Genomic DNA, 12,929 nt, shown 5'->3' on the forward strand with positions numbered 1-12,929 from the left:
ACAAAGGATATTTCAACGTTAGCCCAATTGCCAAATAATGTGATTATAGCAATAACTATCTATTGCCTTCTTAAACCCTAAGACAGCAGAAACCTTCCACTTCCTCTATAGAGCCTATATTTCCCCCATTCTTGGAACATCTAGGATGGGGCTCACTTTCCTTCATGTTTCTCTCAATTCATAGCAAATTCTATTGCATCCGCTGATCCCAACCTAATCAACACAATGAGTACCACCTCAGCAAGCTTCACTTCAGACTGTGTCCAGAGACCTCATGCATGGAATGTCAACCCTTCAGCCTCATTACTCTGGTGAGACCTTTCCTTTCATAGGATTTTCTAGTTCCATTCCAGGTGGTTCACTTCCTAACAAAATCCCAAAACCTACATATAGAACAGGCCCTGTGAGATAGAGCATATATTCACATGTATCCATAAATTAGGGCAAAATATATACCTGAAGACAAAAAATACACAATAGTCTGCAGTGAGTCAGTATAAAGTTCCTAATGAAATAGTGTCTACTTAGACATAAATACCCTCCTTACCTACTTGCTGTTATACTTCCCTCCCTCACTCCAAAGCTAACCTTATCAAAGCAAGGACTACAAAAGCTGAATAAGGGCAAGAGACTGGCATACTTTAACAATGACTCTAGTCACTATCAGGCCACCCCATCAGCTGGGGCCCTACTCGGGGAGTCCTGAGATTCCCAAACAGACATGATGGGCCTAGATCTCGAGTAAATCCCTCTCTCCATTGTTACCGGTTATCTCTATCAGAAACAACACAATAGACCCCTTTGTGGGCTTTGTCCTCAGTTTAGATCAACAATGGTAGAGAATGTTCCATTCTCTGAAGGGAGGCTGGACAACATACTCTATGCTACACCAGAGGAAGATGGGCCCTGATATTGGGGCAGCTTGGAACATTCCTACTCATGACCACAGAATGTGAGCTCAGATCTACAGAAATGCAGAGGTTACATAGGCTCCTAAGCTGATTATGGGCCCCAGATCACATCAAATCGATGGGCTTTACAGTCAACAATATTTATACATCTTTCCCATATTTGGGAGCTACTCTCTTCCCTGATGCAGCTTTCGGGTCCTTTTTCCAGCCATGACATCGTCTCCCCAGACAATAACTTGCATCCACATGCATTTCAGATTTCAAACTAGTATAGCCACAGGCGCTTTAGAATATAACTAAAATGGACCTACTAGATATCTACAAAATGGAGACACACACACACCCCCAACTCTTTATCTGCACTATTATAGCCTTTAGGTTCATGATTAGTCAACAACTTGTTTGGCTTCATATGTTAACTCTCTTTTCAGCCACCAGGTTCCAGATGCTAGCATGATGCCAACCAGACTTCCCTGAACAGATGACCCCTGGAGCTCTGATTCTCCAGAACCCTGCCCCACTAGGGTAAGAGAGAGGCAGGCTGGGAGTATGGCTCGACCTGCCAAAGTCCATGTTCTGCGGGGAAGCAATGACAGAAGCCAGACCTTCCACCTTCTGCATCCCACAGTGACCTTGGTTCCATACTCCCAGAGGGTTAAAGAATAGGAAAGCTATCATGGGAGGGAATGGGTATGGAATTCTGGTGGTGGGAATTGTGTGGAGTTGTATCCCTCTTATCCTATGGTTTTGTCAGTGTTTCCTTTTTGTAAAAAAAAAATAAATAAAATATATAAAACTGTCACTTTTATAAGAAGAAAAATTCACACTTTGTGCCAGGTACCATAAGCCACTTTCCTTATTTTATTTTTGATGTTTGGGGGCTGTTTCCTTTCCTTTAACTCTATTGGGGAGGGGGGCAGCTGACAGATTACAGTACAGATGTTGACACATGAGTACAATTTCTCTTCTCCCTATTGGTGTCTGCGAAACACTCTCACCCTCAGCTGAGGTCCTTTTCTACCACCTTTTACCCAGACCAGTAAACACCCACCCACCCCCTCCTTCCTCATTTTCCAGGGTCTTTTGCTTGTTGCATTAAATCACATGTTACTTGGTATTCCCTTTGTCTTTGTTTCTTAAGTTCCCACTATGAGTGAGATCATCCCACATTCATCCTTCTCTTCTTGGCTTATTTCACTTCCTATTTCCTAAAAAATAAAATGCTCACAACTATTCTACAAGGTAGATAATCCTAATCCCATTTTAGGACAATGAAGCTCAAAAGAGTTAAATAATTGGTCTAAGGACACTCAGAGCTGAGATTTGGCTTTGGCCCTGTCTCTAAAGTCTTCCTGGGTAGACACTGTCTACCAGCTGCTTTTTGAACTTGCCAATAGTAGTCAGCAAGATGGAACTTTTGCTAATCATCAAGCACTTCCTTTCAGAAATGAATGATTCAAATCCTTTAATACCAGTGCCAGAAACCAATTCCAAAGGACTGACTGATCCTGTGTAAGGACAATAGGGTTTTGTGTTCCTTTCTTTCAGGAAACCTTTCTAATGTGGTTTTGAAATTTAATTCTGTGACAAGAGAAGCTGTTTTGAAAGTTGTCTTGAAGTTCTTTTTTATTTTTACTATAGATTAATCAGTTTCCCAGACAATCATTTAAGTAAAAATTAGAGAATAATATTAGAGGTACATAAATTCAGGAAAAGGATTAGTTTGTTTTCACTTGTTCACTGCAGAAGAAATATATATTACAGTGGTTCACACATATTTGAGAAGAAAGGTCAGAGTTTATAATTCTGCTCTTTATCCAATACAGTTTACAACAGGACAAAAGAAGGTAGATTATTAGGATTTAGGATATCTTTCATAATAGAAACATAAAGGATATATATCATAAACTTCATAACTGGAAGTAGAAATAAAAATTCTCAGAACATCTTATTTGCGTTGCTAAGTGAAAAAGAAAACTGGCCATGTCCATCACCAGAGCTGGACTAAATATTCCTATTAGGTCAAAAGAAATATTAAAATGGCTGCACGCTAATTTCTCAGCTAAGGTAAGCATAGCTTCAGTTAATGTGAAATCCTCCTAGTACAGGAAACTGCTGTGCACTGGAAATGAAGTGGCAGACAAATCTCATGACTTTAGTATATCTGGTTGTCAGAAAAGCCAAGATGCATTTTTGCATAGAAAAAACATGTTATGACTTTTCCAACAACCCAACAGTTAAATATACAACATCTTTACAATTATTCAAGTTCTGTATTCAAAATCTCACAAAAGACTTTCATGCCTGAGACTCCAAGGTCCAAGACGGAACCCTTGGCATAACCTGAAGCCACAGCTGAGCAGTGCTCTGATAATAAATATATAAATAAATATGCTGAGTTTGTACATGCCACCAGCTCTATTCATGGGAAAGCTTACAGAACCAATATGCAAAGCAGTGCAAACAGGAATGTAGCACAGAAGGAGAATGAGTACAGGGGAAGACAAAAAGTCAATATTCATTGGGTAGCAGCTGATGTATCTACAGTCTTCACAACAACCTTGTAGAGAAATGAGAACTATAATTTATTATGTGCCCAAGTCACAGGACCATGCAAGGTATTTTATTTCTTTTTCATCAGTAAGGAAATAACTCATGTTGTCTGATACAGAATATGCTCCATAAGCAAGTTTTGTCCCAACTGGACCCAAAGTGTAAGTATTTCCCTTAGCATGTAATATACTGCCTTTCAGAAGGTAGGATTTACTTCAGATCCCTGTTCTCTTTCCTTTGTGATTTTATCATGTATCACTAGATGCTTAGTTTGTTTTGCTTATCTTGCAACCAAATCCACTATTGTCTTGTTTTCCCACATAAAAAGTAAAAAGGCCAACAAGAGAGAAGGAAAAGAGGACAGAAAGAGAAACAACAGAAAAGGAAAAGGAAAGGAGAAAGGACAACATTAGACAGAAATGTAACCCTTAGTTTACTCATATACTTACAGGCACAGCATTGGCGAGAGAAGCCCAGAGTAGCAGGAGACCATAATTAGGACATATTTTCTCATTTGTTGCCATCTTTATGGTATCAAATACAGTTTGAATTACTGTCTGTTTAAAAGGAAGAAATATTGTTAAACCACAGCTATGTGGCAAATACTTGTGTTAGGGGGAAAAAAAGAGTACACATTTTTCTTTGATTCAAAAGATTGTCTCTACCATACACTTATTTAGTACTTTGATTTTATTCATCTGAGTTTTGCACTTTATTATAGACCAAATGTATATTTTGTTATATTTAAATGTATTCCATTTATGGAGTGCTAATATAAACAGTATTATTTCTCTTATTTAAAATTTCACTTGTTCATTGTAGCTATATAAAAAAGCAATCATCACAAATATAAGCCCAGATTCAGTCAGTATATGTGGGTCCCTTAAGTGTTCTGAGATTATTTTTTGGAAAAAAAATCATTTTTCCATAAAATAATCCTGATGTCTTATGAATCACCCAATTGAACACAAAAAATGAAAAGAAAAGCAATCATAGCAATATTGCTCTCACGCAACCTTGCTATAGTCATATATTAGTACAAAGAGGGATAAATAATTTTGGATTTTCTAAACATAGGATCCTGTCATCCATGAGCAAATATTGTTAACAGTAATATAGATTTGTTTTATTTACTTAAAAGATTATTTATTTTCTTACTAATTAACCAGTGTTTTACAAAATTATAAGATGGCAGAGGTATAATTTCACACCCATACATAATTTAAATCACCACTTGCTCTATCAAAGCCATCTGCCCGGGATCCTTAACGCTGGTCCTTGTGCCTAACTCCCTATATTCTCTTTTCTATCTGAGATGACTGAAGCTCTAGATAAGCTCTACAAGTTTTGTCAAGGACATAGAGTTTGTCAAAGGATGGCTGATCTGGGATTCAAATTTGTGAGCCTGGTCCTGATTCCAGAATTCATATTTACAATTAGTATGTTCTATTTTCCCATTAGAGACACAACCAGTAATTTTATGGGATAGTAATTAAAAGAATTATGTTGTACCATAATGGGCTTTACTTAGATCCAATGCCACAGAAAATAACTAGTGAAGCACTATTAAATAAAATAGGTAGTTTTTATTGTTATACACTAAGACACAAATGATTAACCACTCTTTTTTGCTAATCTCCTAGCTTTCTGAGTATTATAGTTGCTATGAAAAAAATAAATGAATAATAAATTTATAAATGTATATCATTATGACTACATAAATGTCACTGGTTTTTATGTATGTTCTATTCATTTATTTATTTATTATTGGATAGAGACCAGAGAGAAATTGAGAGTGGTGGGGGAGGTAGAGAGGGAGAAAGACAGAGAAATACCTGCTTCACCACTCATGAATCTTTCCCCCTGCAGGTAGGGACCAAGGGCTTGAACCCAGGTCCTTGTTCACTGTAATATGTGAGCCTAACCAGATATGCCACTGCCTGAACCCCCCTCCCCATTTTTATTTTTATTGTTGTAGTAGTAAATTAGCAGAGATGAAAAATTAATATGATTTTCTCTACTGTTGGTTTCTATCATATTTACAAATTCTACAACACAAAGCTTATATATCTTTTTTTCCTTCAGGGTTATTGCAGGGGCTCAGTGCCAGCACTACAAATCCACTGCTGCTGGTGGCCATTTTTTTTTCCATTTTATTCAATAGGATAGATAGAAATTGAGAGAGAAGAGAATGGATAGAGAGGGAGAGAGAAAGCCATCTGCAGACCTGTTTCACCACCTGTGAAGCATCCCTCCTACAGGTGGGGAGCTGGGGGCTCAAACTAGATTTCTTGCACAGGTCCTTGCACTTAGTACTATGATTCACTGCCCGGCCCCCCGTAGTACAGTATTTAAAATACTAGTTTTCCAGCTAGAATAACACAGAAGAAATTACAGCTTTAAATGACTATGATAAAAAGTGTGTAATAATTTTAAAACACACACACAAATATACACACATGTGTGGAGAAAGAGAGAAAATTCCTTCCAGTCTTCTGCTTAATGAAGCCATTGTAATCCGCTCACACAGTAGAAAAATAACAGAATCTTTCATTTTCTTCTTAGCCCACATTTTTTTAAACGTGGGTATGAAACATAAGCTCAGTGTGAACACTGATGGAAGAAAACTTGAAGCAGTAGCCTTTAAAATGAACTTAAACTTCTCATTACTGTTCCAAATGAATTCTGTCCCAGTCTTAGCTTCAGCAAAGTGCAGAATATGTCTTTATTTAAACAGGGAATTAGAGTGTCTATGATTACAAATGTCTCATTTATTTAGAATAAGAAAAATAAATGGTACTCTAAAAAGTACTGTTGGTTGTGAGCCTGCTTTAGCTATGACATTTTAAACAGCTAGGTTTATCAACTACAGATCTGGTTGTAACATTTATACCATGTGATTTAACTCCTAGTTCCTCAAAAAGAATATGACTAGAAACATCTGGCACTGTCGGGGTGGGCAGTGGCATACTTGGTTGAGTACACATATTATAGTGCACAAGGACACAGGTTTAAGCTCCCAGTCCCCATCTTCTTCATGAGGAAAGCTTCCTGAGCAGTGAACCAGTCCTGCAGGAATCTTTTTTTTTTCCCTCTCTGCCTGCCTCTCCTCTTTCAATTTATCTCTATCCATCCAGTGACTAAGTAAAGAAATAAATTTTTATAAAGAAAAGGCTCCTATGCTGAATATGGGCCCCAGATCAAATCGATGGAGTTTACACTCAGCAATATTTATACACTTTCCCCATATTTGGAAGCTACTCTCTTCCCTGATCCAGCTTTCTAGAACTTTTTCCAGCCATGACATCATCTCCCCAGACAATAACCTGGGTCCACCTGCATATCAGATGTCAGGTTCAGGAAAAAACTAATAAAGTCATGGACCCTTTGGAATATACCTATTTCCAAAACTGAGATCCCAAATCTCCATCTGCAATATTCTAGCCTTTAGGTTCATGATTAATCAACAATTTGTTCTGCTTAATATGTTAACTCTTTTTTCAGCCACCAGGTCCCAGATGCTAACATAATGCCAACTGGACTTCCCTGGACAGATGACCCCACCAATGTGTCCTGGAGCTCTGCTTCCTCAGAGCCCTGTCCCACTAGGGAGAGAGAGAGACAGACTAGGAGTATGGATCGACCTGTCAACGCCCATGTTCAGCAGGATAACAATTACGGAAGCCAGACCTTCCACCTTCTGCATCCCATAATGACACTGGATCCATACTCCCAAAGGGATAAAGAACAGGAAAGCTATCAGGAGAGGGGATAGGATATGAGTTCTGCTGGTGGGAACTGTGTGGAGTTGTACCCCTTTTATCCTATGGTTTGTCAGTGTTTCTTTTTTATAAATAAAGAAATTTAAAAAAGGAATAAGATGAATGCCTAGCAAACTGTTGTGATAATAGAAAAATAATGTTTGTAAATGATCAACAGTGTTTGTCACAAGATCATCTAATTATATATCACACTTTTAAACTCAAATATATTTTAACAATCACTTTATTACTTTTAGCTTTATCATATATCTTAGCAAAAATTATTGGTTAGGAAATACTTACCATGGAATGATCTTTTCCGGATTTGTAATTTTTAATTTCTAGAATGTTTTTCTCAAAAAAAGCTAGAAACCACTTTTTGGATTCTGACCAGTTTCTAAGTGAGAAAAAAAATGTGTATACATTAATTTGAAATCACTATCAGAGGAAGAAGGTCATAGTAATAATGGAAGATATCAATGGAATTACAGTTGTTTCTCTAAATGTCTTCATTTTCTGCTAGAATGTTATCTGCCTTCAGACTTATTAACAACAAAAGGTGCAAAGTAGTAACATTGTAGCTATCTTTTTCAAATGAATGCCTACATTCCTACAGGAATGGCATTATACAGGAAAATAGGGTCTATAATTTGCCTGTTTTCCTTCCTCTAGCCAGTTGTAGAAAAACACAAAACTAGGCAAGGAATCCACGGCTGCACAGAAACAGTTAAAGCAAATTTGTCATGACCTTTTAAAATGTTTTTGGACCAATCATCATTATAGATTAACGGTCATATATTTAAAAGAACATTCTGTGACTTTAAATTAAGCCACTTTGTGTACTTATCTGAGCTAACTGTGCAAAAAAAGAAATATATATGCACATACATAATTTAAGCAAACTTGCTTTTGCTTCAGAGAGAATAGGAACAACTTCTGATTTGGAGACTGGTCATACTTGATGATTGAATAGTTTCAAAGTGTAGCAATGTATGTATCAGAAGTTGTAAATGGAATAAAGGTTTGAAAATAAATTTTCAATTTCATTCTCATATTTTCTTTTTTTTCTCTCCCTCCTACTTCCTCTTGCTCTTCAAGAAATACAGAGCATATTGTACCCTTCTCCTTCAGTTCCTTCCTCTACACACACACACACACACACACACACACACACACACACACACCAAAAAAAAACTGATCAGAACAAAGACTTTCTATCTATTAAACAGCTGCTACGCTATGTCTACTTAGGCTAGAAAATGAAACATATGTAGGAACTGCTGAGAAGAACTTGGTCAATATATTAATTAATGATAGGGAACAACTTTTTACCTCAAGAAATACTCTGGTATCTGGGATCCACTTTCAAAACCTTCATCATAAGTTTGAAAATGCTGCTGGAACTCCCTGATGTCCATCTCATTAGTGGGAAACAAGCCTCTTTTAAAGATTATATTCACTGTGACTGGGTAAAGTATATGCCTACAAAGATATAAAAACAAAAAGTCAGACTCAATGACAAGAGAAGAAAAGAACAAGACACAAAAGAGAGCATTGTTAATTGTTATTTATCAGAGGTTGTCAATATGTGACCGATTCCTTCAGAAAAAAAATGACTCTTAAGAAGTTTAATATTTGTTCACTGTGGTCAAGATAACTTAGGGATAATTGATGATGTAGTCTTATGCTTTAAAATATTTTATAAATAAACACTGTTAAAGCCTAATAAATGTGAGATGACAGGCAATAGTAAGTTGATACAATAAAATTTGAACAACTGGGAATTTGGGCAGTAGTGCAGCGTGTTAAGCACAAGGGCACAAAGCAAAGCACAAGGACCAGTGTGAGGATCCCGTTTTGAGCCCAGGCTCCCCACCTGCAGGGGAGTCGCTTCACATGTGGTGAAGCAGGTCTGCAGGTGTCTGTCTTTCTCTCCTTCTCTCTGTCCTCCCTCCCTTCTCCATTTCTCTCTGTCCTAACAACAACATCAATAACAACAACAATAATGACTACAACAACAGTAAAAAAAAAAAAAAAACAAGGGCAACAAAAGGGAAAATAAATAAATTAAAAAACTGAACAACTATCACACAAAAACAATATGATATAGTGTACATCATTTGATAGCAACAATAAAATTAACCAAAGAATCAAGAACAATATGAGTCTATAAATTTTGCAATTATCTTATAGGATCCTACAAATTTTATACATCGTATATTGAAAGGTAGGACCTATCATCAATAAGATATTATACCCTAAGTGAATAAAATGATTAACCTTGACATATTTAAATAAGGGAATATCTAAGATGAATAATATGTGCTAGATTAGTAGTGTAAAGAGATTTTGTGTGTGTGTGTGTGTGTGTAAAGCATTTTTATTTCATTTTGATTCACAACTCCTTGTTTGCTAATGATGTTTCAGAGTGTTCTTCCCCAAAATTTCAAAGATATTCAAGAATTTGCTTTCTTATAGATACTGGGCAGGCGAAAAATCATTTGCTTGCTTGTGTGTATTTTCTTTGTCTCTCTCTAGATCACCAACAAAATATTAAATACCACTCTGTTTTATGTGTTTGATCTGTTGAACTCAGTACCTCAGCAGCCTACTAAGATGAAAAATGCCTACTTAGTGAATTCCACTTACCAGATCTCTTTATGCATTTGGAAAATTTTCTAACTGCTGACATTCCTGGTTTAGTAGCTTACAGAAAGTTAAAGAACATGGCTGAGTGCTATCTTGTCTCTCCACTGTCTGTTTCTGTTTCAGGGTTCCCTCATGAGCCCCCTCTTAGAAGGACCCCCTGGCACAATCCTGAGACCCAAACTGACTTTGTCTCAACCATTTTGCAAAGTTTCACAAACATCTCTGGGATCCTTGTATCAACTTCATGACCTATCCTCTTCTAGGTCTGTGCCCCCAATGCCCACTTGTTCTAATATTCACAATTTCACTGGATGTTTAACCAAAATTCTGATATCTGCAAAACATTTGTAGTAGGTAAACCCATGTAGAGCACTTATATGAAATTAATAAAAAGAAGTTAGTATCAATATATTAAAATATTGTACTGGCTTATTTTCTAATTTTAAAACTGAATTGCTAACTGAATTTTTTCCATTAAACACATTAAAATCATAAGATCGTAACTACAAAGTTATGTAGCCTTCATTCATCTACCAAACAATTTTTGAAGTCCAACTGACAGCCTTCAATTTTCACATTCCAAAAAATAAAAGACCAAATAAAACAACAGACAATATATCTACTTACCTTACTAACTTGTTCAGGTCCCTTGATCCATGAGTGCCTAAATTCTTCAGTTGTTCATGTATTCCTTCAGTAAACAGATCAGTGAATTGGTGTATGCTTAAATTCCCAATTTTCCCTTTCATCGCAACATAAAGTTTATCATGAAGTGTTAAAAAGACATTCTTTGGAACTGTTGCTGTAAACAGAGAAGACTGGTATCAGAAGAAAATAAAAGAATTATTTGAGGCACAATATATTTCTATTATTGATTATTGGGAATATAGCCAAATTCCACCCATTACATTAGATTACCTTCTAAGAATAAAGTAGGTTAGGATTCAACCTATATTGTGTGTAAGAGACAGCAAAAAAAATTGAAAGTTGATTCACATTGAGGAATTGTATATTGTAATAGCACATTCCAATATTTGGTGTTTTCAGACTTCATGTATACTTAATGCCTAACTCAGTTCCTGAAGAGAACTGGACCCAGTAAACTATCTGCTTTGCTCCTCAAGCTTGGATGGGGCTAAAGAGCAAAAGCTCTCAGGAAACCAAAGCTCCTGGGTTAATCCTTAACTCCTGATATGTGAGAGAAGAATAGCTCATTGAGGCACAACAAACACAGAGATGATGAGATGAGATCTAGAACGTGTAAGGACCCTCACAAGAATTCAGGTTCATGCCCCCAGTTCCCCACCTGTGCGGGGGAGGGGGGGATAGCTTCATAAGTGGTAAAGCAAGTCTGCAGGTGTCTTTCTTTCTCTCCCTTACCATATTCCCCTCCTCTTTCAATTTCTCTCTGTCCTATCCAGTAAAATAAAACTTAAAAATATATATCTGCCAGCAGTGGATCTTAGTGCTGGCACTGAACCCCAATGATAACCCTGGAGGCAACAAAAATGTGTAAGACTTATTTAATACCCCAAACAGTGCTCATGTTGGCACTGTTTGTCTTGCTTCCTGCCTCAACTCCTTTGTAACCTGGAATTCTTGGTGTATTGTAAAACTTGTTATAAAAAGGGTTCTAGCCCTTAAGGGGGTGCTTCATTGTTTGTCCTCCTCCTGGAAGGGTACATGTTCAATGGAGTTACCTTCAGGGTCGCAGTCAGAAACATAACCTGTGTTTCTCTGAATAGTTTTGGTGGTTCATTAATTACCCTGTCCTGTGGATAGACAACAGGACAGTATACATGTGGATAATTAAAAGGGTCTCTGAGAATTTATTTTTATTTCCACACATTTTTATTTCCAAGTTGAAAACCCTTACTTGACTTTCCATACTTAACAAGACTTATAAGGCAAGCTCAAACACCTTTCTTGCTTTCCAAAGATATTTTCAGTCTTTCCCTCCAGTTTTATATTCCACATATGCTGGAAATAGATCCTTTCCCCAGCATTTCTATTCAATATTCTGTCTGCTCAGAACATTCTCCACTTGACCAACTTTACCTATATTCTCCCAAACTACAAGTCCTTCTAATTTCTATTTCTCCTACAAATGTCTTCTTGAATATAATTTCTACCAAGTGTTTTCGAACTACTTGAGTAATATTCACATGCAATATTTCTTTAATATTTTGTTGATGCTCCTGATTGGTTTGTATGTTGTGAGTAAAAATGAGTTTTTGAACTCAATATTGCTTTATTTTCTCTTTTTTACAGATTTGTCTATTTAAATATTTTGTTTATTTACTGTGTAGAGATAGAAATCAAAAGGGAAGGGGTAGGGAGAGGGAGAAAGAGAAGCACATGAAGGCCTGCTTCACCTCTACTATAATTTTGTAAGTCAATATTAAATCACAAATAAATAAATGAAATATACCCTGTGTATATATAGCAACAGAACAGGTTTAGCAATTTTTAAATATTTATTTATTTATTCCCTTTTGTTGCCCTTATTTTTTATTGTTGTAGTTATTATTGTTTTTTTTTCCCTCCAGGGTTATTGCTGGGCTCAGTGCCTGAACCATGAATCCACCGTTCCTAGAGGCCATTTTTTTCCCCCTTTTGTTGCCCTGGTTGTTGTAGCCTCGCTGTGGTTATTATTATTACCATTGTTGATTTTGTTCGTTGTTGGACAGGACACAGAGAAATGGAGAGAGGAGGGGAAGACAGAGAGGGGGAGAGAAAGATAGACACCTGCAGACTTGCTTCACCACCTGTGAAGCGACTCCCCTGCAGGTGGGGAGCCAGGGGCTCCAACCGGTATCCTTACTCCGGTCCTTGCGCTTTGCGCCACGTGCACTTAACCCACTGCGCCACCGCCCCACCCCCCAGTTATTATTGTTTTTATTGATGTCGTTGTCAGGACAGAGAGAAATGGAGAGAGGAGGGGAAGACAGAGAGGGGGAGAGAAAGACACCTGCAGACCTGCTTCACCACCTGTGAAGCGACTCCCCTAGCTATACTATGACACAGATTTTCTTTTCCTAAGTAAACCTCTGTG

At 37.1% G+C, this 12,929-nt stretch overlaps 1 protein-coding gene across 1 annotated transcript in view; it reads right to left on the minus strand.

The window, feature by feature from the left end:
• The window catches only part of LOC103119449 (24-hydroxycholesterol 7-alpha-hydroxylase), a 116,403-nt gene that overhangs the window by 94,657 nt on the left and 8,817 nt on the right, over window positions 1-12,929 (minus strand). Inside the window, exons 4-7 of the mRNA XM_060189920.1 lie at window positions 10,502-10,676; window positions 8,558-8,707; window positions 7,529-7,622; window positions 3,914-4,021 (exon numbers count right to left, since the gene is read on the minus strand). Coding sequence (XP_060045903.1) covers window positions 3,914-4,021; window positions 7,529-7,622; window positions 8,558-8,707; window positions 10,502-10,676 — 527 coding nt within the window. The remainder of the gene's footprint in view (window positions 1-3,913; window positions 4,022-7,528; window positions 7,623-8,557; window positions 8,708-10,501; window positions 10,677-12,929) is intronic.

Source organism: Erinaceus europaeus, chromosome 4 (assembly GCF_950295315.1).
Source record: "Erinaceus europaeus chromosome 4, mEriEur2.1, whole genome shotgun sequence".
In the NCBI taxonomy this organism is placed as follows: Eukaryota; Metazoa; Chordata; class Mammalia; order Eulipotyphla; family Erinaceidae; genus Erinaceus; species Erinaceus europaeus.